At 35.0% G+C, this 24099-nt stretch overlaps 1 protein-coding gene across 1 annotated transcript in view; it reads right to left on the reverse strand.

The window, feature by feature from the left end:
• Positions 1-792: 792 nt before the first annotated feature.
• Positions 793-24099, reverse strand: part of LOC144960085 (cell adhesion molecule Dscam1-like) — a 115624-nt gene continuing 92317 nt past the window's right edge. The window contains 23 exon segments of the mRNA XM_078893033.1: positions 793-999; positions 1808-1958; positions 3133-3353; positions 3633-3804; positions 4660-4947; positions 6351-6464; positions 7181-7379; positions 7785-7945; positions 8370-8660; positions 9966-10127; positions 11080-11200; positions 12087-12268; positions 13042-13227; positions 13729-13827; positions 14483-14497; positions 16353-16507; positions 17298-17412; positions 17711-17867; positions 18426-18556; positions 19969-20124; positions 20595-20752; positions 21591-21778; positions 22880-22999. Of these exon segments, the coding sequence (XP_078749159.1) occupies positions 897-999; positions 1808-1958; positions 3133-3353; positions 3633-3804; positions 4660-4947; positions 6351-6464; positions 7181-7379; positions 7785-7945; positions 8370-8660; positions 9966-10127; positions 11080-11200; positions 12087-12268; positions 13042-13227; positions 13729-13827; positions 14483-14497; positions 16353-16507; positions 17298-17412; positions 17711-17867; positions 18426-18556; positions 19969-20124; positions 20595-20752; positions 21591-21778; positions 22880-22999 (3645 nt within the window). The 3' untranslated portion in view covers positions 793-896.

The following is a 24099-nucleotide window of genomic DNA, read 5'->3' on the forward strand; positions in this document are numbered from 1 at the left end:
TTTAGTTGTCATCAGTCAGCAAATAATTAATGCTAATTACACATGAATCTGTGAAAATCTTTTATTGCATGTGATAGATTACATGATGATGTCTTTGTGTTTCGGAAAATTCAATCAAATGCACTTAATCCGTTTGGAGATGTCTCACCATCTGTATAGTACAATTGATTTTCACCTTTCTTTCCAAAGAATAAATGACAAAAATAAAAAAAATACACATTTAAAACAGTTGATGAAACATTTCATTTGAACACTTGGTTGGATTTGAATAGAATGACTTGGAATAGTCATGACAATGAAATAATAGAAGCATTCGCAGATCACTTTCTCTTGTTGAAAGGTCAGAAAAAAATGTGAGAATAAATCTATTACAATTTGGAATTGTAATATAAGATGTTTGTATGTGCCATATACAGAAATGTCTGAGCATTCTTTAAAATTTGATCCAACTTGCGATGGTTATGGGAATTGTTTGTATCTCTGACCAAAAAATAATAAGGGTCCTGAATATTCTTGGAACAACCTTCATTGTATATTTTATTGTCCACAAATTAATACAAACACACACACATACATACCACACGTACACACCCACACATAATGATAATTATAAATATAGCTGCATCTCAATGTCTCATCAAAGCATGGCACTGTGAACAGTAAAGAAATCCAAAAGTGTCCTCACAGCTATAGAATATATGTAGGCCGGGCTTTACCGAAAGCTATCCAAATTCTACCTCAACTGAATTTTCAGCTTTTCGATAAGAAACAATATTTGAATATCCAGCGTCGAATCACTGAAGTTTAACAACATACACTGCGTCTACATCAAAATTTCACAAGTGTTAGTTGTACTGGAATAGCTGACATCCCATGAAGTAAGAATCAAGAATTAATTAGACGATTGTGAAATCCTCTGTGTATCCTTTATCTCTAGACCCTTCTTTGCTTGGCCTTGTCTCCATATCTACTTCTTCCTCTGGGACTGGTCTATAATGTCTGCAGGATAAAAAAACAAATAAGGCAATTTATAAAATGAAATTATTATATGGATCTTACAATTCAAAGGAAGTGGGAAAATTAATTTAAAAAAAAAAAGAACATTGATTTTATTCAATTGTTTAATCTTTTAACGCTATAAGCTGTAAAATGGCTTCTGCATAATTAAAATCAAATGTTTTCACTGAAAAAGAAGTGAATGTGGTTTACAAAATGGTAAAAACCTTAAATTTTGTCATTTTGATAATTCTGACTTTATTCAATACAGTTCATTTCAATAGAACACCAGATTGATGCCATAGGTCACTTACAACTCACATCATTGATAGATAATTCTAATTATAAAAATAATATAACAGCTTTAAAAAAACAAGAACGAAATACCAAACATGGGACGTTTCAGGCTCAAAATCCTCCTTCAGCTAACAAGAAAATAAAAACCCATTAAAACTTAAATACATAACTTAAAAAATCACAAAGATGGTAGAGAAAAAAATAAGCACATCCTTCTTTTCTCTGTCGTCTACCTGGGTTTTTAAGAAATGTATTTAAGTTTTCATGGTTTGTTTTTTTTGTTGTTGTTGTTGGCTGAAGAAGGGTTTTGAGCTCGAAACATTCCGTCTTTGATATTTCGTTCTTTTTTTAAAACTGTTATTTTTGTTTATTACTTATTACAGTCCACAGCTTCGTGTCACTTTGACTATAGATAATTCTCAACTATATCAATTTGTCTTTTCTAACCTTTGGTCATCAATACTAATTTGGTTTCCCAGAGTTTAACATTTAATAGGGCGGACTGTATACTGACCTGTCTAGTAAACTGACTGATTCCTCTTCCTCGGGAGAGGTGGCCAGAGTTGGATGGGCTAATGATGTGACTAGAGGACGGTGCTCGTCTGTGCCAGGGGTTTGAAGGTTGGCATCGTAACGCATTCGAGTATGGGGAGTCCTTCTTCCAACTGGAATATCAATGAACCCATTAGAACATGAATCAAATTACTACTTACTGAATATATTGTAATTACCTTGAGAGGGAACATAGACCAACTTGATCTCTGTGATCCGCTAGTTCTTCGCTAAAGGAGAAAAACATCCCAAGAACAAAGTTTGCTGAGCGTGGTTTTGCATTTTCAGCTCCAATCATATGGAATTCTTTACCACCTAAAACCTGACAATGTGAAAGTTCAAACGGCATTTAAAAACAAATCTTTTTCATTCTGCTTTTCGTGATTCTATGTGATGTGTGTGTGACTGTTGTGGTTATTTCATAGTCGAATGAATGAATTTGTGTGATACCAAAAAAACAATTGTAAAGCACCTCTGAGCACTATATGTGGATACTGATGCTATATCAAATAATAAATATAATAATAATATAATTCCAATGCTTGCTCATGATATGTAATGTTATTTCTTGAGTTAATGAGTTATTATTATTAGTTAAAATCAAAATGAAGGCTTGTTTGTTCTCAATACACTCACAGTTGCGATCATCTGATGCACGGAGTTGTGACTTAATGACAAAACAAGATAAAAATCTATAACGCTAACTGCAGGCTGCACTTAGAAAAAATATGACAATGCAGAGAGCCTCAAACAGCTAGTAGGATGTGCAAATATTAGCATCCCTATCTCTGTACCTCTGCATCACGCTTAGAGTCAATGATCTTTTTTAGGTGCTGCTAATTATATAATTATAATGATGATGCAATAACCTGATACATCTTACATATGAAATCAGAGCCATTCTGATGCCGGAAATCTTCTTTGGTAGTGGTCACTTACAGCTATGAGGCCCATAAGCAGGAGTTTATCCTGGTGACAATAGCAATTGCTTGCTACCCTTTGGATGGTTCACTAGTCTATCACAACATAGTTTCTAGTAGATCCAGATAACCAAAATTTCAACTGCACCTGTGAATTACTAAGGGTCCCGGTGCCTGTGAGGCGAGCACTCCACCAACTAAGCAATCAGAACCGCCACTCCTACTTTTGTGCTAGCCGTTATTTTTCACGTTTTAGAGGGTTTCCAGGGAAAAACGATTGACGAAATCACGATTGTTAAATGTTAAATAAAATTATTTTGGATGATAAGTAAGCAGTTCTTATTTCACTATAACTTCAATTTCTTACCTCTTCTCCTGGTAACATCATCACCAGGTCTGAAATCTCCAAAACCTTGCTGCTGGGCACAAGCTGTGTTGTATGATGGGGGGTAACTCTCAGCAACAGCAGTGTATGAGGGAGGATAACTCTCGCTTGGACTGTTTGACCGAGGGGTTGTTGCCCTTTGGCCAAAAGTGTATGTGACCTCCTCGCTGTTAGTACTTGTTGTACTCGTACCACTTTGTGTTCTGCAATTGTGTTGATGTGATACGAATAAACCAGCATTAATATTAACAATATTTATGAACTTGTAGTATATGATTTTGATGACGAGTGAAAAAAAAATGACAGACACACTGTTGAAGCAGTTTATTATCATCTATATTTTTACCCGTGATAAACCAGCCCCAAGAAAAGGCATTTAATACGATAAAAAGCTAAGAAAAAGATATGTCAAGAAACATTGACAAAAATCTAAAAATAATAAAACCAAAACTTTCATTTTGGCATGTTAAGTTTTCACCAACCTAGTCATAAAGGTTCCCAGAGGTCGCTTCCCTGTCACTTGACCTCTGTGCTTGCCTCTATGTCTGGGTCGTACTTTCCTAGGGGGCAAAGGTCGTTTCAATTGACTAGTTCTTCTCTGTCCCTCATTCGTATCACTCTCATTGTCCATCCTTTGTGGACGACGTCTTTTCTCTGGATGTGAGGTGAGATGAAAAGGCAATAATTGATAGAACAGTCACAAAAAAACCTTGGATTGATGGAGGAAAACAAGAATCTACCTTCTCTCCTTACCAGGGAAGGTAGCAACCACACCTTGCATTCTCTTTGTATTCAAAGATTACAGTAAAAAAAAATAAAGTGGCTCGAGCAGACGATAAAAAATAACTGTGTACTCAAGTGTTAGAAAAAGAAAGAGAAAGAGATAATAGCGATTAGATGTTCACTGTATGTATGAAAATAATATCTAGATCATATTTTGTGAATCCTTTGGTCTATAATATCAAATGAAGTAATTAAAAATGGCATTCTATTTGATTGACCAAAAGAAAAAAAGTTTGAAATAGTATGCTGCTGTTGATGGTAACTGAAATATTCATTTCTCTACGCTGGTCAAATGATCAAATTGTTGGTTTGAAATGTTTTGATTGGTTGGCAAAATAAAATAGGAACCAACGTGTAATAGACAGACAGTCACAAATAAGTGAATTGGTATGCAAGCCATTTCCAGACGACCTCTGTTATGGAAAATGAGGAGTTACCCTAACAGAGTCTCAGTCACATTGTGTCATGTAGGTAGCGGAAGTATGTAGAGGAAGACAGAAGGAGAGAGAATGAAATATATGATGGAGGCTGTGCAGCCTAAAGTGTTGTGAAACAAATATTATTAATAAATCTTATATAATCATCAATGGACTTTGTGTTATATATATGTGTAGTCATATTCTTGTACACGAACTAAAGTTAATTCTCCACAACCTCTTCTTATGTAGGAAGTAAGAATTAGAATTGGTATGATGACATAAACAAGATTAATCATTTGTCACTCACGTTGTTGTTCATAAGCTGGCACCTCACAAGAAGCCTGCCTCTGTTCATTTGGTTTAGGGGGTGACTGTGTAAACATCCTTATTCCGGGTTCTGTGGTCAGAGAGCTGTCTGTAGGTTGAGAACTGGAGTCTGGATCAAGATCTCCTTCTGTCCCATTGTCCTGGTGCTCACTCTCGTATAGGATGGGGGGTGGGGGGTTCCTCTTGGCGTTTTCTAGAGCCTCCATGAGTTCGTCTCGACTAGAAGACACTGTGGTCACGCTGGAGATTAGACTGTGTCTTTGAGATCCTGTGGATTGGGTGGTAGAAACAGATTGACATTATATTGACAATTACAATGGTGATTCCTGACCGGTGTATTTGTAATGATCTAGTTAGTTTAACTCACTCAACCCTAACACTAACACTGACTAAATCCGTATTATACCCTGGGGTTACTTTGTTTGTTTTTGTTGCTGTTAAGGGTTTTACGGCGCTTGCAACACATTTAGGTTATATCAGCGCCAGTAAAAAGGAAGAAAATGGGATAGTAAAAAGTTCTAGAATTACAATTAAAGCACCCAAGAAAAAGTAAGACAAAGGGGAACTGAGAACAAATAGGGATCAGATGTAGATTCCAAGAGCATACCACCAATGTACTTAGTTTGAAATCACCTACAAGTCTCATCCAGACACAAGGACAAAATCCAACAAAGAGGAACACACTCAAATGCTTACATTATACATTCAAAATAAAAATAATAATACATAACAGAGAGATGATTTACAAGGAAAAAAATATCATCTCCCAAAACAATAACTATGCATTTGACTGTTTCCCTCCCAGCTAGGACTCCGGCCAGCGCCAGGACAAAACCAAGTAATCTCATTCTGAGACAAAAACGGAAAGCATGTTGGAATACAGATATAAGGGGACAGAAGACACAGTATGTACCTCCCTGCCCACTATGGGGTTACTTTTACCCCATGCCTATTTATTACATTTTTCTGAGACAAATTATAGGCGTAGAATCCAAGCTAATGTTTCTAGAGTTCACATGTTAATGGTAGTCGAATAAAGCTATCTATGTACATGCTCATTTTTAATACATTTTTACCTATTTTCAAAAGTAGCAAAAATCTCTAGGATTGAGTGAGTTAAATCCCTTGAATGTCCTTTTTTTTTTTTTTTGGCGGGTGTTGTTGTCGAACAACGTTACGCTAGTTTTTGACTCAGAGTTGTTCAATTGTTTAAATGGACATCTTTGTATAGTTGGTTAAAAGAAAAAAGTACTGTGTTTACTGATGGAATTTATGGAAGAATGTAAATGTAGACATAGACAGGGTGATATTATCATGATATTCCCATTTCCTCTGTCACTTCTCCACTCACTTCATTTCTTATTATTATCAACATAAGTGCTTTCTCTTTGTTTGGGCATGTGTGTGTACTTATATAAATGTGTGTGTGTGTGTGTGTACACCAATTTTTAGAATTGATGTTTTACATCAATGAATTTTGCGTATCCAGGTGCCCAGAGCTGTTTTGACTAAGGGATTAGGCGCAATATAAATAACACATAGTGTCATTATTATCATCGTTATTACTAAGGTCCCTCTACAATAAAGATTTTCTATTTTTCAAGGTAATTCTATTTTCAGTCAATCCTTCCTTGATGCAGCAAAACATCTATGCTATGAGCCTAAAGTTACCTTTATCTGTGGATTCAGACCCAGACTTCATACAAGAATGAGGTCTTGGAGGGTGTGTAAACAATGCATGGATTTGATCAGCACTGGCATAGCGTCTAGGACTGAGAATAACACCTGAAAATCATTTTGAAAAAAATATTAATTAAATTATGGACCTCAGCATAATTATTAATGAGTTTGTTTTATGTTTGTTTTAAGGGGTTTCACGACGCTTCCAACACATTTAGGTTATTTCAGCATCAGTAAAAAGGAAGAAAATGCGATTGTAAAAAAGTTCTAGAATTACAATTAAAGTACCTAAGAAAAAATAAGACAAAAGGGAATTGGTTCAAATATGGAACGCATGTAGATTCCAAGAGCATACCATCAGTCTATTTAGTTTGATATCACCTAAAAGTCTCATCTCTACACAAGCAAAGGTCCCGACTAAAATATACACTTAAATGTTCACAAATCATTATTTATGTTTAAAAAAAACCCAAAAAACACACACACACACACACACGCAAAAATAATACTACAGAGCATATCGGAGAGGTGTTTTACGAGACAAAAATATCATCTCCCAAAATTAACTTCACATTTGATTGTTTCCGTCCAAGCCAGGGTATCCAGCCAGGGCCAAGACAAAGACAGAACGCAAGTTGGAAAACAGATAAAGGGGGATAGAAGACACATTAAGTGCCGCCCTGCCCATTATGGGAGCATCATCTCATTCCAAGACAAAGACAGAACGCAAGTTGGAAAACAGATAAAGGGGGATAGAAGACACATTAAGTGCCGCCCTGCCCATTATGGGAGCATCATCACCATCATCATTCTCATCTTACCATGATTGTCATAGCCTTCTTTGTTTGCTGGGTCAGCAGCTGCCATGTGTTCTTTGGCTGACTTCCTGGGAGCCGGCAAAGGAGGAGGGGGTTGTCTGCTCTTAGAATCGGGGAAGGCAGCTCCTTTTTTGGAATGGAATAGTGGGACATAGGACTCTGTCAATTTGCTGGGGTATCTACTGTGGTGGTCCTCCAGCATCTGGTTGGTAGTTGAAAGTAAAGAAAGAATTTTTGCGAACGGTAAGTTTCTGAATATTGGACATCATCATTGAGATCAACAAACCGAAAATAATAATAATAATCATAATAACAATAATAATAATAATAATAATAATAATAATAATAATAATAATAATAATAATAATATATAATAATAATAATAATGATATTAATACCGGTACTAAAAATAAAATAAATAAATAAATAAATAAATAATAATAATAATAATAATAATAATAATAATAATAATAATAATAATAATAATAATAATAATAATAATAATAATAATAATAATAATAATAATAATAACAACAACAACAACAACAACAATAACAATAATGATAATATGACAAAATAACAATGGTTCCTATCCCTATACACTTACCTGTCTCTTAGCAGCCACCTTTTGCATAGCAATGTCATCTTCCTCCGATGACGACTTGGGCACAGCAGCCCCCTTGAGGGGCAAACACATTTTGACTTCAGGTATGACTGTAGGTTTGATCTCGTTGTAGGTAGCGTATGGATTTATATTACCCTCATCTTCTGTGGGGAAACAGTAACTTGGTGGTTAAATATGGTCACTATTTTAAGACGGCAATAGGTTAATGTCAATTTCTGCTTAACTGACTGGAAGCATATTTGTCTTTAATTAAACTACTGATAACAATATTACTTGAGAGAGAGAGAGAGAGAGAGAGAGAGAGAGAGAGAGAGAGAGAGAGAGAGAGAGAGAGAGAGAGAGAGTGAGAGAGAGAGAGAGAGAGTGAGAGAGAGAGAGAGAGAGAGAGAGAGAGAGAGAGAGAGAGAGAGAGAGAGAACAACAGATTGCATGTTTTGTATAGAGAAAAAAAAATTTTAACATTCAATATGGCATACATGTTTTATGTAGCACAATGAAAAGGATAAAATGTTGGAAATGCACAATAGAAAAGTTTAAAAATTTATTTCTATTTCAATCCAAACGCACCAGAACGACAACTGCTGATATTATCCGTGGTCAGTTTGTCACTGCCGTCAATCAACCAATTACTGCTGCTGCTGTGAGCTGGAACGTTGTCATCGCTTTGCAAGGAAACAAACAAGTTGGCGTGTCGTGGATGCTGGTGATGTAGCTGTTGATGGTGTTGCTGTTTAGCTGCCCCGTGGTCAGGCAGGGTGCTGCTGCTACTACTGTCAAACTCTGTATTCAACCGTTTGTCTAGGTCATTCATAAGAGATGTTTCAGCAGTTATGTCTCGCCGTAAGTTGGCAGCATGCTCTGATTGAGTGAGAAAAATTCAGAGATGGATGGATGGAATGGTTGGCGTGGACTAATTTAAAATTCTGGTTAGATTATACTTTACTTACTTATTTATAGTTACATATAGTAGGTTTCCGATACAGGTCCCTTTAAGGCTCCTCTTCACCGGACTCAATCACCTTTGGCTTCATTTCTACCTCACTTCCAGTTACTTTAATTTTGGCTTTGAAGTTATATTACAGTTTTTGGTCTGACCAGAACTTATCAAGATGGATTTTAAACGTATCTACGGAATTCGCAGTTACAACAAATGTTGGTAAACTGTTCCATATGTTGGTCACTTTTAAGGCAAATAATTTTTTCTCAGTGATGTTATAGAATGCTGATGCTAAATTACTTTTAAAACCAGTGACAAAAATGAATGTGAGGGCTTCAAAAAATAATAAAATATTAAGCCTGGAACGCTTGGGCTTAAAACCAGTAGACCAAACTTGTTTACTTTTCACCAGTCTTCATTCCCTACCAAATGAGCCAAGAGCTTCTCTCCAGTTTAAATCTGGCAAAAACTTATCAACTCTATAGATAGATCGAAGTTGACGTCACTTCGGCCTTTGTTATTGTTTTTTGCTATCCGCGTTTATGAGTAATTCTCATTAAACTATATTAACAAGAATATAAACGTTTAAGGTTATACTTAGTTTTGTGTGTTGGTCCTTTATTCTTTCGGATGGCAATGTTGTGAGCTTCTTAGCCAAGCACATAATAATAATAATAATAATACATGACATTTACAACGCGTGTTTTCATCACTGGGTGATGCTCAATGTGCGAAACAATAATATAGTGACATTATTATACAAATGAAACATTATACATACTACATCATCATAATATTATCATTATACAACGATGTAATAACTAAACATAAAGTCATTAATACAAGATATGTTATAATACATCCACATGCTTTGCCAAATATGGAAATAATATAAAATAATGATATAATAACATAAACTAAATTAACATTCATACTGGGGTCAAATTACAAAGATGCATTAATCAAGATGTGTTTTAACAAAGAGATGGTGTTTTAACTTTGATTTAAATATTGATAAGGACTTCGCTTCTCTTATTCTTTTAGGAAGAGAGTTCCAGATGGAAGGTCCGATGTGGCTGAACGATCTGCCGCCATAAAATTTATATTCATATTTATTTGAAACAATACTATCTATATAAAGCCAATAAGAGAAGACCCTGTTCACAGCCCCATCAACTGCTGACAATAAAACAGATAGTGAAATGTTTAATTTAAAAAATCATTACCTTTGTATCTAAGCATATCCCTCCTCCTTCTACAATACAAGAAGATGGCTACAATAATAGAAAATATGAAGACTACAGCTGCACTGATGGGAACCATAAGGTAAACTCTCTCGTAGAATTCTGCCTCTTGTTTGTGGAGTACAGTGAGAGGCTTTATTGTACCTGTGAAATTGGATGAAAATAATATTTCTTGATGAGAAGAATGAAAAGATTTGGTTAAAATAATATGAAACAAATTTGAGCATTTATATGCGCCATATCCATTAAACATACTCAAGGGGTCTTTAGCCAAGAGCAACACTTAATTTGAAGGAAGAGACTGATTTGATGCCTGTGAGGCGATATTACAATATTATCTCTGACAGAAACAATGCTGTTAACGGCCAGGTACTCATTTTGCATCTGAGTAGAGCAAGAGAATATGAGTAAAGAGCTTTTCCAAGGAATCAACTATGCGCTACTCAGAGATGGACTCGATCCCTGGACTTGCCAATCCAAGGGTGAGTGTCATAGCACAAGACCACATAACTGCACTAAAAACTCTCTATATAAAATATTTGTTACCAGATTCAGGATGAATAGTTTTGTTTACCACTAAACCTCAATACAATAATGAAGTGATAAGCAACTATCGCATAAAAAATTATTTTAAAAAAAGTTCGACCTCATCTCTAACTTATGCTTTGAGATTCATAGGAGGATTTAGAGTGTTCTTTCAGTGGTGTGTAGTTGTGGAGCATCTTCAAGCAGTGCAGCAGTTTTCTAGAAATGACTGAAGTCATTTCTTTTCTCAAAGTATTTGTCATAGTTAATTGTCCTAGATTAATAGTATTGTTTCATAGCATTTTTTCTCCTTTGCTGTATATGTGCCTTTGCACAGTGTGTGTGTGTGTGTGTGTGTGTGCGCGCGTGTTTGTTTGTTTGAGGGCGTTTAGGATGTGATAACATTTAAAATGTATGTATATATGATATAAAGCGCTTAGATGTTTCAACAGGAGGTACTATCTAAGAAAAAATAATATTGAGCTCTTAGTCTTAGACATAAAATTCTGTATTTTTTCTTATTTTATATTTATTATGGATGAATTAAAAGGTTAACAACTAGATTGCTTACTTCCTGAATATGTTAGAGTAGCAAATTTGAGCTTTGATGTAGTAGAGCCAGCATCAGAGTGTGCTGTGACATCCATGACATACCATGTGGCTGGAGACAGGTCTTGGACAACAAACAGTGACTGTAAGGGGAACAAATAAAAAAAAATAAAAAGAGTATGAAAATACAGTATAATCGTGTACACTCTTAAAGTCGACGTCTGCTTAAAGTCAACACCTCTTAATGGTTTTTAATCTTCTGTTCTTTATTCATTTTTTGTTTGTTTATTGCTTTAGGTCTCTTCCAACACAAATGAGGTTATGATGGATGAAGCCAACACTGTTTAAAGTCAAGCAATGTTTTTGGTTGGCTTTATCTCTTCTATTGGATGCATTAGTCAAATTATTGGTAGTATAAAGTCTGTGACATCCTTGATATCAGACCAACCCTAATGAAAGTAATAAAAAGAAAACTAAAGTATTTTGGACACCTAAGACGCCATCAAACTGTCAACAAGGACATTCTTGAGGGTAGAGTTGAGGGGAAAAGAGGAAGAGGCAGGCCAGCAAGAACTTGGATAGATGATGTGAAGACATGGACAGGATTGTCGGCAGCCGAATGCAGTCAGCAAGCCGTCAACAGGGAAGATTGGCGTGTCATTTCAAGTCGACCTCAACCCATGAGATGACACTGGAAGAAGAAGAAAGTCTTAATCTTCTTGTTTGGTAAATAGCAGGCCTTCAAAGCCATTAGGTCCTTGGGGCTGGAGTTTATCCCAGTTTCTATAGCATGAAATGGACTATAGTTATTGCTTACCACCTTTTGGATGGGATGCTAGGTTATCGCAAAGTACTTTCCACCAGATCAAACACACTCAGCCAGCTATTTTTTTTTCCGGCTTCTCTCAGGATTGTCCAGTCCTTTTGCGAGTGAAGCGAGTGCTCTACCAACTCAACTATGGGGACCCTAAATTGTTAGGTAAAAAGCCAGCATATGATACAAGGTTAAATTTTTTTAAAAATACTGACCATGTTTGACTGAATACTATTGCTGACCAAATGCCATTTACTGTCATCCCAGATGCGATATCGCACAGAGTAGAATCGGATGGGACAGCTGTTTGTCTGCTTCTGCCAGGTTGTCAGGTCAAGGGTCACAGAGGTGGCATTGGTCGTCCGTAAGAGCTCACTTTGCATGGGGTTCACGGGGGCTGCAATGAAGTTAGATAGTTTATTTGATTCTTTTCTAACCTCAAAACAATGCATTTTTAATCTATTTCCTACTAGTGCGGCTATGTGGTCTAGTGGTATGACACTCGCTTTCGGATCGGAAGGTCCTGGGTTCGAGCCTCGGAAAAGACTCTTCACTCACATTCTCTCACCGTGCTCGGGTGTAAAATGAGTACCTGGCCGTTAACAGCGTTGTTTTTGTCCGAAAAATTGTAATATCGCCTAACAGGCGTCATGTCTCGTCCTACATGTTAAATGTTGCTGTTGACCAGGGACCCCTTGTCAAGCGCTTTGAGCACGTTAAGTGGATAATGCGCTATATAAAAGCTCAATTTAATTTTTAATTTACTTTGTTCTTTCATCCTTATAACACAAAGATCTTTCCTGTTGGGGTGAAATCCCTCCCCTTCTCTGGTCTGCCACGCATTTTTTTGGTCACAAAACTTGTATTTCAGGTATAGATTAATAGGGAACCAAAATCTGGTGTCAAAAACTGGTTCAAATCTCATTGGAAGAGTAAAACCATTCTTTCTGAGAACTGGATACCTACCTTGTAATTGATCTTGTTTCAGAGTGATAGCATTTAATCTAAATATATGCTGGTTGTCATTAAATATCACCCATCCTCGCTCTTTTATGTCCCATAATCATAAGAATCTGTTTATACATCCTCCTACTAAAATAGTTATGCCACCTAATGATTCAATATTTAATTTTTTAAAAACCCATTTCATCAAGTGGACAATAAACTAACCTGATCCATTGGTTCTGGCCATGACCGTGTCCGACTCTGGGCTGTCCCCGACTCTATTGAAAGCCTGAATGGCAAACTTATACTGTGTTCCACACATCAAGTTGTTGGCCATGAACGTACGGTTCTGAGAACTCAACGTCAACGACTTCCATCCATTGTGTTCTTTCTTGTAGCTCAGACGGAAACCTTTTATGAAAATAAAAACAACAAAGTAATATGGAAGTAAATGTGGAAATAATGCGGAAGATATCATTCGGTTCTTTGCTATTGCTTTTTGGCCACCAGTTGGGTGGTTAGGTGTCCCTAAAGTCCCTCTAATAGACTATAAATGTGATTGGTTACACAAAAAAATTGTGTGTTGGTACCATTCATCTGGCAGGCAGGATGGTAAAGTATCTCATCTAAACACATATTTGTTTTTACTTGTCTGGTTGTTTTTAAGGGTTTTACGGCGCTTGCAACACATTTAGGTCATATCAGCGCCAGTAAAAGGAAAATTGTATAGCAAAAGCATTCCAGACGTACAATTAAAAGCACTTGAGGAAAAATTTGCTCACTTTGGACAAGGGTGATTGATGTTGACATCAGATATTTGATAAGTTATCTATATTAACTCATGGATCACCTAGGCAAACTGCCGCTCAGAAGGGTGTAATTCATTTTTTAAAATCTACTATTGTTATTTACCTTGTATAGGACTGCCTCCATTGCTTCCTGACAACCAATTGACTTGGATAGTGGAGGTGGTGGTGAGAACCAAGTATAAATGGGGTGGGTGGGGGACACCTTCAAAGTGAAAAAATAATGAAATTTAAATGTTAGACAGATTCGACAAGATCATTGATACTTTTTAGATTTTAATTTGCATTTTTTTCTTAAACTATCTTAAAAATACATCCCAAATAGCTCAGATTAAAGTAAAAATAGTCAACACGCGAAAACAATTGCATAAATGTTTAATGTAAATTGCACTGGAAGATAATATAAATGAGAATAGAAAATAGCCCCTGATCTACCTTTTTTTTCTCATTAGGCACCTTAATAAAATGTTTCTATTAATTGTGAAGCCCCAAACCTTTGTCATATTTCAATTGTAAAGTCCAGATTAGTCTTTTTTTTTTAATTTATATTTTCCCCACTATTCCCTCAAGAGTCTCTTCCCACGACACCCCCCCCCCCCCCCCCCCCCCCCCTTCCCTGCCAAAATAAGAAAAGATTTCAATTTATAGGGAATCTCTTATATATAAGAAGGGAAGGAGGGAGACTTTAAAAAATAAATAAGAATAAAAGCTATATCTTAAAAATAAAGTTATCTTGCGATTGGAACTCATTTTTGAAAAATAATTTTCTAAATTTATGAATTTATTTCTTTTTAAAGAAGCCATGAGGAAGTAAATTGAAAAGGAAAAGAATCTAATTCGAAGCTAAAAGCTATACTTACTTCCTATGTCTCCAACTGTTAAAGACGATGATGTTTGTGGAGAAGCAGGGAGGCAGAAAGATAGAGGGAGAGAGAAAGGTTAAAGTTAAAAGCATTCCGCCACCATATAATTTGCACATAGATTTTTAAAAAATAATAAAAATATGATATTTATTTCTAATCTGAAAAATCTAGAAGCATTTCTCTGTAGCAGATTATTTAACCAGTTAATTGCCAACCACTGGAAAAAATATGTATTTCAAAATTTGACCAGAAAACTCGTCCTTCAAACATTGATTGATTTAAATAACCTTCATCTTGGCAAAAACTCTCAAACCCGGGACCTCACGAGGTCATCCTTGATCTCCAGTTTTGAGAGTTTTTACCAAGATGAGGGTAATTTAAATCGATTGATATTTGAAGGACGAGTTTTCTGGCCAAATTTTTAAATACAGGCCTTTCCAGATTACGACAGTTAACTAGTTAATAGCATACTACATAATTAGCATATATATATATTAAGTATCTGCCAAATAAAAAATAAAAAAGAAGAAAAAAAGTATATTATGGAAATGTAAAGTTGGCAAAATAAATAGATATTAGTTCAGAAGAGAGGGCAATGGGGAGGCAGGAGTGGCAGGTCATTTCGAGTCAACTCTGCTAAAGAGATGACACCGGAAGAAGAGGAAAAAGGAAAAAATAGGTCAGAATAAAAATAAAATTGAATGGATTCAATGTTAACAAATTTTCTTGCATATAAACAGTGACGAATGACCTTCGAGTCAATCTGTGCTTAAGAGATGGCACCAGAAGAAGAAGAAGAAAACATTCATTATTTTTATAATTGAATAAACTTTCATTCTCTTCATTAAAGAATATTGAACTGTTCAAATTCGATAACTAAGAAAGCAAATTCAATTTGATTTAATTGATCACCCCGCCAAAAGACAAGCTTGATGCAAAAGATCAAAATTATTTTCAATCTTTATTTCCGCATTCATTCAAAGCAAGCATTCTACAAAGCATTATAAAGCAAACGAAAAAGGTAAGAATCTGGTCAAATTTTGATGAGGATTCAATGAGAAATATAAAGAATAAACTAAAATAAAATTTTTACAAAATTAAGTATAAGCATGAAGATATATATCGTTATTGATTTCATGTACTTCAATGATATATATAAATATAATATTATGTTATATATTTTATAAGTATTATTTAAAACAACTGGAACTAGTGATTTTCAGATAAATCATGATTTTCGCATTACAATAGTATGTAAAATTCTACATGACTATGCACTGTGTTGATACTTTCTTTCCTGATATGACAGTGTGTGAAACGTGTCACTTACGTCAGTATGTGAAATCAACGACAATAAGCTGTCATCTGCATTTTTTGCCAAATTGGGACCTAAAATTTGCCAAAAACCCCCCAAAATTTGCCAAGAAATTTGCCAAAAAATTTGCCGCACTTTGGGTCCTTATTTGAAGATTTTTTGACGAAACGATCCATGACTGAAGTTGGAAGTGTAAGTGACTCGATTTATTTGACTTGAGAAATGAAATGACTGTGAATAGCATTGTTACAAAGATTTTAAAGGATCATTATCCGTAGAGAGTAGCTTCCTTTGGTTTGGGCCCAGGCAAAGCTGCAACATTTCTCAAGTTTCGCACTTTTTTTTCTCCGTTATTTTGTTTTTGCTTCTTTTTTTTCCCCAAAAATTTGCCACGCGATTTGCCAATTTTCCCAAAATTTGCCATTTGCTGCCGCAAAAAATGCAAATGACAGAATAAGCATTGTTATATCTCAGTTAAAGCCTATCATTGCTTCATATAGATATTTTTTTTTAAATTTAAAAATCAAGCAATACTACTCTTAAACGACATACCTTGAACTCTGAGTGTGTAATCAATTTGACTTCTGCCGTGTAAATTCTCAGCAACACATGTGTACGTGGCAGCATCAGTTCCTGTGACAGACTGTATATGTAGTGATCCATCTGCAAACATGCCAATCCTATCGGATGGACTGATCAGTTGACTTCTGTATAAAAAAACAAACATTGATATGAGTAATTGGGAAGTGGGCTCTGATGTAAGAAAAAAATATATGAAAAGTTGTCTGTATTTAACTGATATTATATCAGATATGGTAGTAATAAAATACAAAGAAAGACGGCGTGGATTTTGAAGAAAGTAATGAACAAAAATGAATATAAAAGCTTCTGAATAAAACAAAATACCACATTTTGGTTCAAATTATTTGATTATGTAATTATTTGATAATAATAATAATAATATGTTATTTTTTAATCACACAAATAAATATCTTTTTTATAGTCCACAGCTTAGTATTACTGGATTTTTTAGACGATTTTTAAACTGAGTTTCTCTATCTGCTTTGCTAAGCACTTTATCACTGACAATTTTCCAAATAACAATAAGAATAAAAAGTAACAGAATTTAAATAAAAACAGATATACAAGAATGAAATTAAAATGTGATATTATAATACAAACATAAAATGGAGAGCTTTTACTTCGAAATAAAATTTTAAGATGCAAAAAAAAAAAAATAAATAAATTAAAAAGCAAAAAGCAAACAAACAATCTCACAGCATTTCACTGTTGATATTTATTTCATTTCAATTACTGTCTTTCCAAAATGAAAACTTTAATTTTATCAACTCTTAATTTTGTTGTTTTCTGTCAAATTTTAAGACAAAATTTTTAATAGCTGTGCATTATATGATTGACTGTGTGAGATTGAAGGGAGGCAATCATTGCTTTTATGTATTTGTGACTTCGACTCCGGAACAATTTGGCATTACCTACCTTCTTTTCCATTGAATCGTAGGGGCTGGTTTTCCCACAGTGAGACAAGGGAGTACCACATTCTGATGCCACGACACTGTCAGGTTTCTGGAAAAGCTGGCTATACGAGCAGGGGCTGGTGAAGTGGAAAAAAACAATATACAGTAAACTAATATGTAAAAATGTTAAGATCTGAACAAGTGGGTATGAAAGGTGCCAGGCAAAGCAAGACATATGTATAAAAGGATCGAAAATGACATCACTCAGCTCTTTGTTGTTTTAGCCAGCCAGTATTATGAGTTGTTCTCACTAAATTGTATTAATCAGACTATAAATATTAAGGTCACACATTGTTTTGTGAGTTGGTATGTTATATCCGGCTTGAGGATGTTGTGAGTTTATTAACTAAACGTACAGCGTCAATTATCACTTACCAAAATATAAGGTTGAAGCTCCGATGTACTTAGTACTCCTTCCTTCTCCCATTGCTGTGGATGCTGAGGCTCTGAAGGCATATTCGATCCCAGAGGACAGGGATGTTAGGATGTGGTGTGTGATGGTGGGAGATAGAGTCACTACCACGTCTGGTGACTGGATGGAGTTGAATGGATTGGTTAGAATAATGGTGATGGTGATGATAGTACCTAGGAATTTGATGATGATGGCGATGATGATGATGATGATGATGAAATTGCATTTAATATGACATTTAAATAAAGGTAAATCTAAAATAGAAAATCAACTCAAATGATGTAACGATTATGATAACAATGAATTAGCTTTGAAATCATAATTTCAACATTGTCAAACCGTGTATCAGGTTTTGTCAAAATTTTACACAAAAGACAAAAAAACATCATTGCATGCATTCTTGATTCAAAGCAATATACATCTTGTGTTGTGAATATGTGCTATTTATACTGCACTCGGTAATCCCAAATGAGTTGAGAATTACCGGAGAGACATTCTGAACATAATTAGCTAAAAAAAATTATTGATTTTTTTCAGTTACACAGTTAGAAATGAAGCCATTAATACATTTTTGTTTCTAAGTGAAAGTGAAAGGTACAATTCTCACGTTTAAAAATGCTGAATTAGTAGTAATTCTGTCTTTGATTAAATAAATGGTTAGAATGCTTAAAGACTTACTCCAGTTTGATTGTTGTAATAAAGAGTATATTTATTGAGAACTCCATTTGGGTGTTGTGGTGGCTGCCATGAGACCATGATTGCACTGTCGTTGATGGCAAGGGCTTTGATGCTTCCAGGCGCACCGGGAACTGTTAGACAAAAAATGAGAGATGTGTAATAGTTTGATGTCTTAAAAGATTAGTTTTAGGATGTGATCAGTGAGAGTAACTAGATGTAAAACCTTGGATTTCTAGAAGTGAAAATTAGAGCAATAAATTCTTCTAAGTTTTTCCATTGATTAGCACTCATTCCAAAGTCATTACATAATAAAATACTTAAAAGTAAATAATTTAGATAATATGATTAAGTTAAGAAAAGTTAATCAACCATAGAAAAAGAGACATAAAATAGTAACTGTAGTAGTAGTGGTAGTAATAGTAGTAGTAATAGTAGTAGTAGTAGTAGTAGTAGTAGTAGTAGTAGTGGTAGTAGTAGTGGTAGTAGTAGTAGTTGTAGCATTAGTAGTAGTAGTAGTAGTAGTAGTAGTAGTAGTAGTAGTAGTAGTAGTAGTAGTAGTAGTAGTAGTAGTAGTAGTAGTAGTAGTAGTAGTAGTAGTGGCAGTCGTAGTGGTAGTAGTAGTAGTTGTAGCATTAGTAGTAGTAGTAGTAGTAGTAGTAGTAGTAGTAGTAGTAGTAGTAGTAGTAGTAGTAGTAGTAGTAGTAGTGGCAGTAGTAGTGGTAGTAGTAGTAGTTGTAGCATTAGTAGTAGTAGTAGTAGTAGTAGTAGTAGTAGTAGTAGTACTAGTAGTAGTAGTAACAACAAGATATGAAATGAGTAGAAAAGTGCCAGAAGACAATAGAGAATAAAAATTTTTTTCGCGGCGGTGGTGGGGTTTGAACCTGCGACCTTATTGGTACGACAACTCCGCCTGGCAGGTGAGAGCGTGGCTCTACCGTGTGAGCTATCCACGAACACAAAAAAATATTCGTTTCAAACCCAAAGTCATTTCTAGATCCCTCTCTCACCCACTTCTTGAGATCGCCGATTCGTTCACCACCATCGCGAAGTAATTTTGACCAGCAGTTAAGCTTAATAGCCAATATTCTCATCACAAACATATAACATAGAAACGATTGGAGTATGGAGACATGGAGTATGCTCCGGTGTATGGGGTGAATTTTTAATTCAGAAAAGTGAGTGGAGCAGGCACTTATGTTGGTAACAACAAGATATGAAGTGAGTAGAAAAGTGCCAGAAGACAATAGAGAATAAAAATTTTTACTCCTAGTAGTAGTAGTAGTAGTAGTAGTAGTAGTAGTAGTAGTAGTAGTAGTAGTAGTAGTAGTAGTAGTAGTAGCAGTAGTAGGAGGAGGAGGAGGAGGAGGAGAAGGAGGAGAAGGAGGAGGAGGGGGGGGCAGCGAAGAAGATGCATAAGACAAATCAAGGTGAAGATCTGATGCTCCTCAGATAAAATTTGTGACTGTCATTATATTGTTGGCATTTTAGCAAAGATTTTCTGTATTTAATCATAAGCCAATAACCGTGACTTAAATCAGCTCACCATCCTCTCGAGTGGATATGTACACTGGTGTGCTCCGTACTCCTTCTCCTTTCCTGGTGTATGCAAGCACTTGAATGCTGTAGTTGGTAAACTTCTCCAAGCCAAACAAAACAATCTCCAGTTGGCTTGACGTTTGAAAGTTAGCATCACTCTCATCTGAAATGTGTCATTGTGTTTATAACAATGTGAAAAACATTTTAAGAAATAACTTTACGCAAATTAAATTACTGAAATAAGCAAATTATTTTTTTTTCAATCACGAAAAAATCCTCAAAAATACAAACAAAAAAAAGCTTTCAGAAAAACAATGATAAACATTAAAATGATATTTAGATTGCCATAGAGATAAAAAAAAAGTGTAGATTTCAATCTAATGATAAAACAAAAATACCCCCCCCCCCCCCCACCCAACTTTATTTTTCTTCTTTCAAAAATATGATTTTTGTGACATCAAAAAAGAAATGAATCAAAACAATATCAAATTTCTAGAAACTGTCTTAGTTAAATGACATAGTTATTTTTGGTAATGAATTTAAATTAAGATCATTGTAAATAGTCCATCAACAGTGTATACCCCCAAAAAATTATAAATAAAAACATAATATCAAGACAATTGAAAGCGTTACCTTCATCCAATCGCACAGGCTTGTAGAGAATCTTGTAACCTTGCAATATCCCATGTAGCGTGAACAGAGGAGGTGGAGACCAAGCGACTTGAACTTTGATAAGCTTTCTCGAGCTAGGAGGCGTGGCCTGTAATAACCAGACAGGTTTGTATTAGGTACTAAAAGTTATAAAAATTGAGCTTATAATAGCCGCATATCACTTTTATAAGATTCAAAGTTTAAAAATAATTGAGGCATGTTGTATGGGCGATATCCACTTTTTTGGACAGAGACTACAAGGGTTCTGGCCATACATCAACCACCGATGTAGGACAGGAATATGTGTGGATATACTTTTTTGAAGAGACAACGCGTTAAGCCAGGACTCGAACCAGAACCTTACGATCGAAAGAATATGGACTACAAGCCACCAAGGCTCATAACTTGGCATATAAGCGAGGCCTCGATACCAGAATTAGATCCGATAAGCTAGTGTCTATACTACTATTTATAACATAGCCCACAGGCTTTTATTAGTTGTATATAATACAGCTTCAAATGACTTAAAGCATGAGCCTATCAGGTTTTTATTAAGATTGAGTATCCCTTGATTTATGCTACAAGCTCTATTACTGACTATTTTCGGTCTATATTTTTTTAAACATTTAAAAATTAAATCTACTGAAAACAAACCACAAACACTTCTACTTCTTCATATTGTCTCGATTCCAGAATTGATGAATTGCAGCAAAAATTCAACAGTTCAACAGCTTCATCAACTAAAATAGTCTTTTCACAATTTATTTACCATTTCAAAGTTGTTGGTTCAGAAATTTCACAGTTTTATGACAGTAGACAAGACCAAATTATGAGTGTTTCAACTTTTAGTTACCACCATGTACTCCTATAACATCATTGCAGTCTATTCTGTAGCATGCTTCATCCGTGTTGCAATTCAGAGGGGACAAAAAAAATAAAAAAGAAGTAAAACGAAAAAAAAGAAAAGAAAAGAAATACTTACCATCTTCGAGGGTAAAAACGTTGATATTGACAGAAGCAGGACTAATTCCTTTCATGTTGTATGCCTTGACATGAATACTGTACTGAGTAAACTTCTTCAATTTACTAATTGTATGCTCTATCTCTGTTTTCCCATCTTTCTTTGACTTCATAATGGTTGTCATCTTAGGGGTGGTCACTGCCTTCTGTGGACAGAAATAATAATAATAATAATAATAATAATAATAATAATAATAGATCTTTATTGTCCATAAATATGGCAATTTGTCATTTAGTTACTTGTTATAACGTTAAATGATAACTATAACATTGAACAGAAATTTCACTCCTACTTTCTCTCTCTCTCTCTCTCTCTCTCTCTCTCTGTCTCTCTCTCTCTCTCTCTCTCTCTCTCTCACACACACACACACACACACACAGGTTATTGATCAACAAGATTATGTGGGACAAAATTGAAATAAAATGTCAACGATGGAGTGAAGGTGCGTTTGGGAAAAGTTCAGCCTCTTTTTTTTTGTGCCAGGGTACACAAATAATTAAAAAGTGGACAGTCTTGGACAGCATGGTGGCGACCAGAAAGCAATGAGGAGGCAAAAGTGATTCATCCATTTCCAGCCAACCTCTGGTTCAGAGATAGACATGGGATGTTGTGGTGATGATGATGGTGATGATGATGATGATGATGATGATGATGATGATGATGATACAGAGAATGCAACATGCCCTCAAGGCTTATCAGACTTATTTTAGAAATGAACAGATTTCAAACACCTTATAAGCTTTTAAATCAGGGCTTCTGATTGCTCAATTGGTAGCATTCACTTCATAGAGTTACCAGGGCAGACGAGATATTTTCCTGACATCCTATCCTCCCAGTGCTGATTGGGTGGCTGAGTCTCTAAGATTTGAAATATACTATCATCCTATCCAAAGGGTAGCAAGTAATTACTAATGTCCATTTAATGCTATAGAAACCAGGAATAAACTTCAGGCTCTGAATAGCTACTTTTATAAGCTCTTAAAACAAAAGCATTTATCATATCTGTAGCCATAATTTATCTAAACGCTGTATACTAAAAGAATAGCACTAGAAGGTAAACACACACTTTCAATAATGGTTAAGTCTGATGCACTTTTCAGGGTGTTTTTCATTCAAACAAAATAAATGAGAGGTTCTGATTTGTTATGATCTGAGCACACACACATAACAACCTTCAACTATCCAGTGCAATGAAGCTTTGGAAATACTACTGGAAAAAAATGAATCATCAGAAAAAATGAATTACCATGTCCTTCGAGTCATTGACTTCATGAGTGACGTAAATAAATTGTGCAGGACTTTGTGTCTCCTTGTAACCAATGTAATACCCTTGAATTTTTCCATTGCGATATCCAATTTCTGGAGGCTGTGGGAAAGAAAAAGTATAAAATAAGATTGACAACTCATAGCTGATTTAGATTTTTAAAAACATTATAAGGGGCAAGGTGGCTGAGTGGTTTGGTGGCTTGTCATTTCAATGTAGCTGTGTATGGAGAGGAGGGGTTGTAAGCTCCGATTCATGGGGCACTTTTGTTTTCCTTGAGCACAATTGTTGATACTCAATTTGCTCTCTTGAGCTCAATGAGTGATTCCAAATGATATCAGAATTTTGATGAGATTTTTTATTCATATTCCTTTTTGCAAGGCCCTGTAGAAGGGTGTCTTCAATAACATAATAAAGAAAAAAAAATAATCGCCCTCATGTTTATTAGGTCTCATTTTCATAGGAAAAGATCTAATTTGATAGAATGTGGAAATGACAAAGTTTTATCAAACACATCAAGTAAACATAAAGCAAAGCTACGTCTTAATAATGGATTGCTGGGTTATATAATGACAATATTGAAGGAATCTAAATAGATAACATTAAATAATTTCATGATTTTTACTGTCCAATAATTGAGACTAGTGACAAAGCTTGGACGTCACATGAATGTGGCCGTAGGAGCTGGAAAAATAGACAAACATATTTAATAAACATTCAAATTTATACAAAAGAGGCTTTTCTTATAAATAAACATAGCATCTAAATATATCAATGAGTTGATAATACCCTATATTTCTTTCAGAGAATTTTTTTTGGAGACAAACCATGATATCAGCCTTTAAAAATAAACAATTTACAATCTAATATGAGCTGTGACCTAACTTTCTACATCATTGTTGAATTTTAACCTACTGGCTTATAAAAGTAAAGAATGGTAGCACAACTTGACGTTCGATTTATTGTTGTGATTCATCTTTGTTTAGATGGATGAGAAAATGTTAAGAATAATTTTGTAAAATAAAAAATGGGACAAATGATGATAAAATCCCATAAAATAATCATGAAATTTCCCTCACTCTTGGCTAGCTGACTCAGTGACTTAATACTGTTTTGTGGAGATGAATCATAAATGCTATATCCATTCCAAAAATCGATTCTCAAATGCATAGACATTTGTGCAGCTGTGTGGTCTAGTGGTA

The sequence above is a fragment of the Berghia stephanieae genome, chromosome 14 (assembly GCF_034508935.2).
Source record: "Berghia stephanieae isolate SIO BIC M18660-M18661 chromosome 14, UCSD_Bste_1.3, whole genome shotgun sequence".
Classification (NCBI taxonomy): Eukaryota; Metazoa; Mollusca; class Gastropoda; order Nudibranchia; family Aeolidiidae; genus Berghia; species Berghia stephanieae.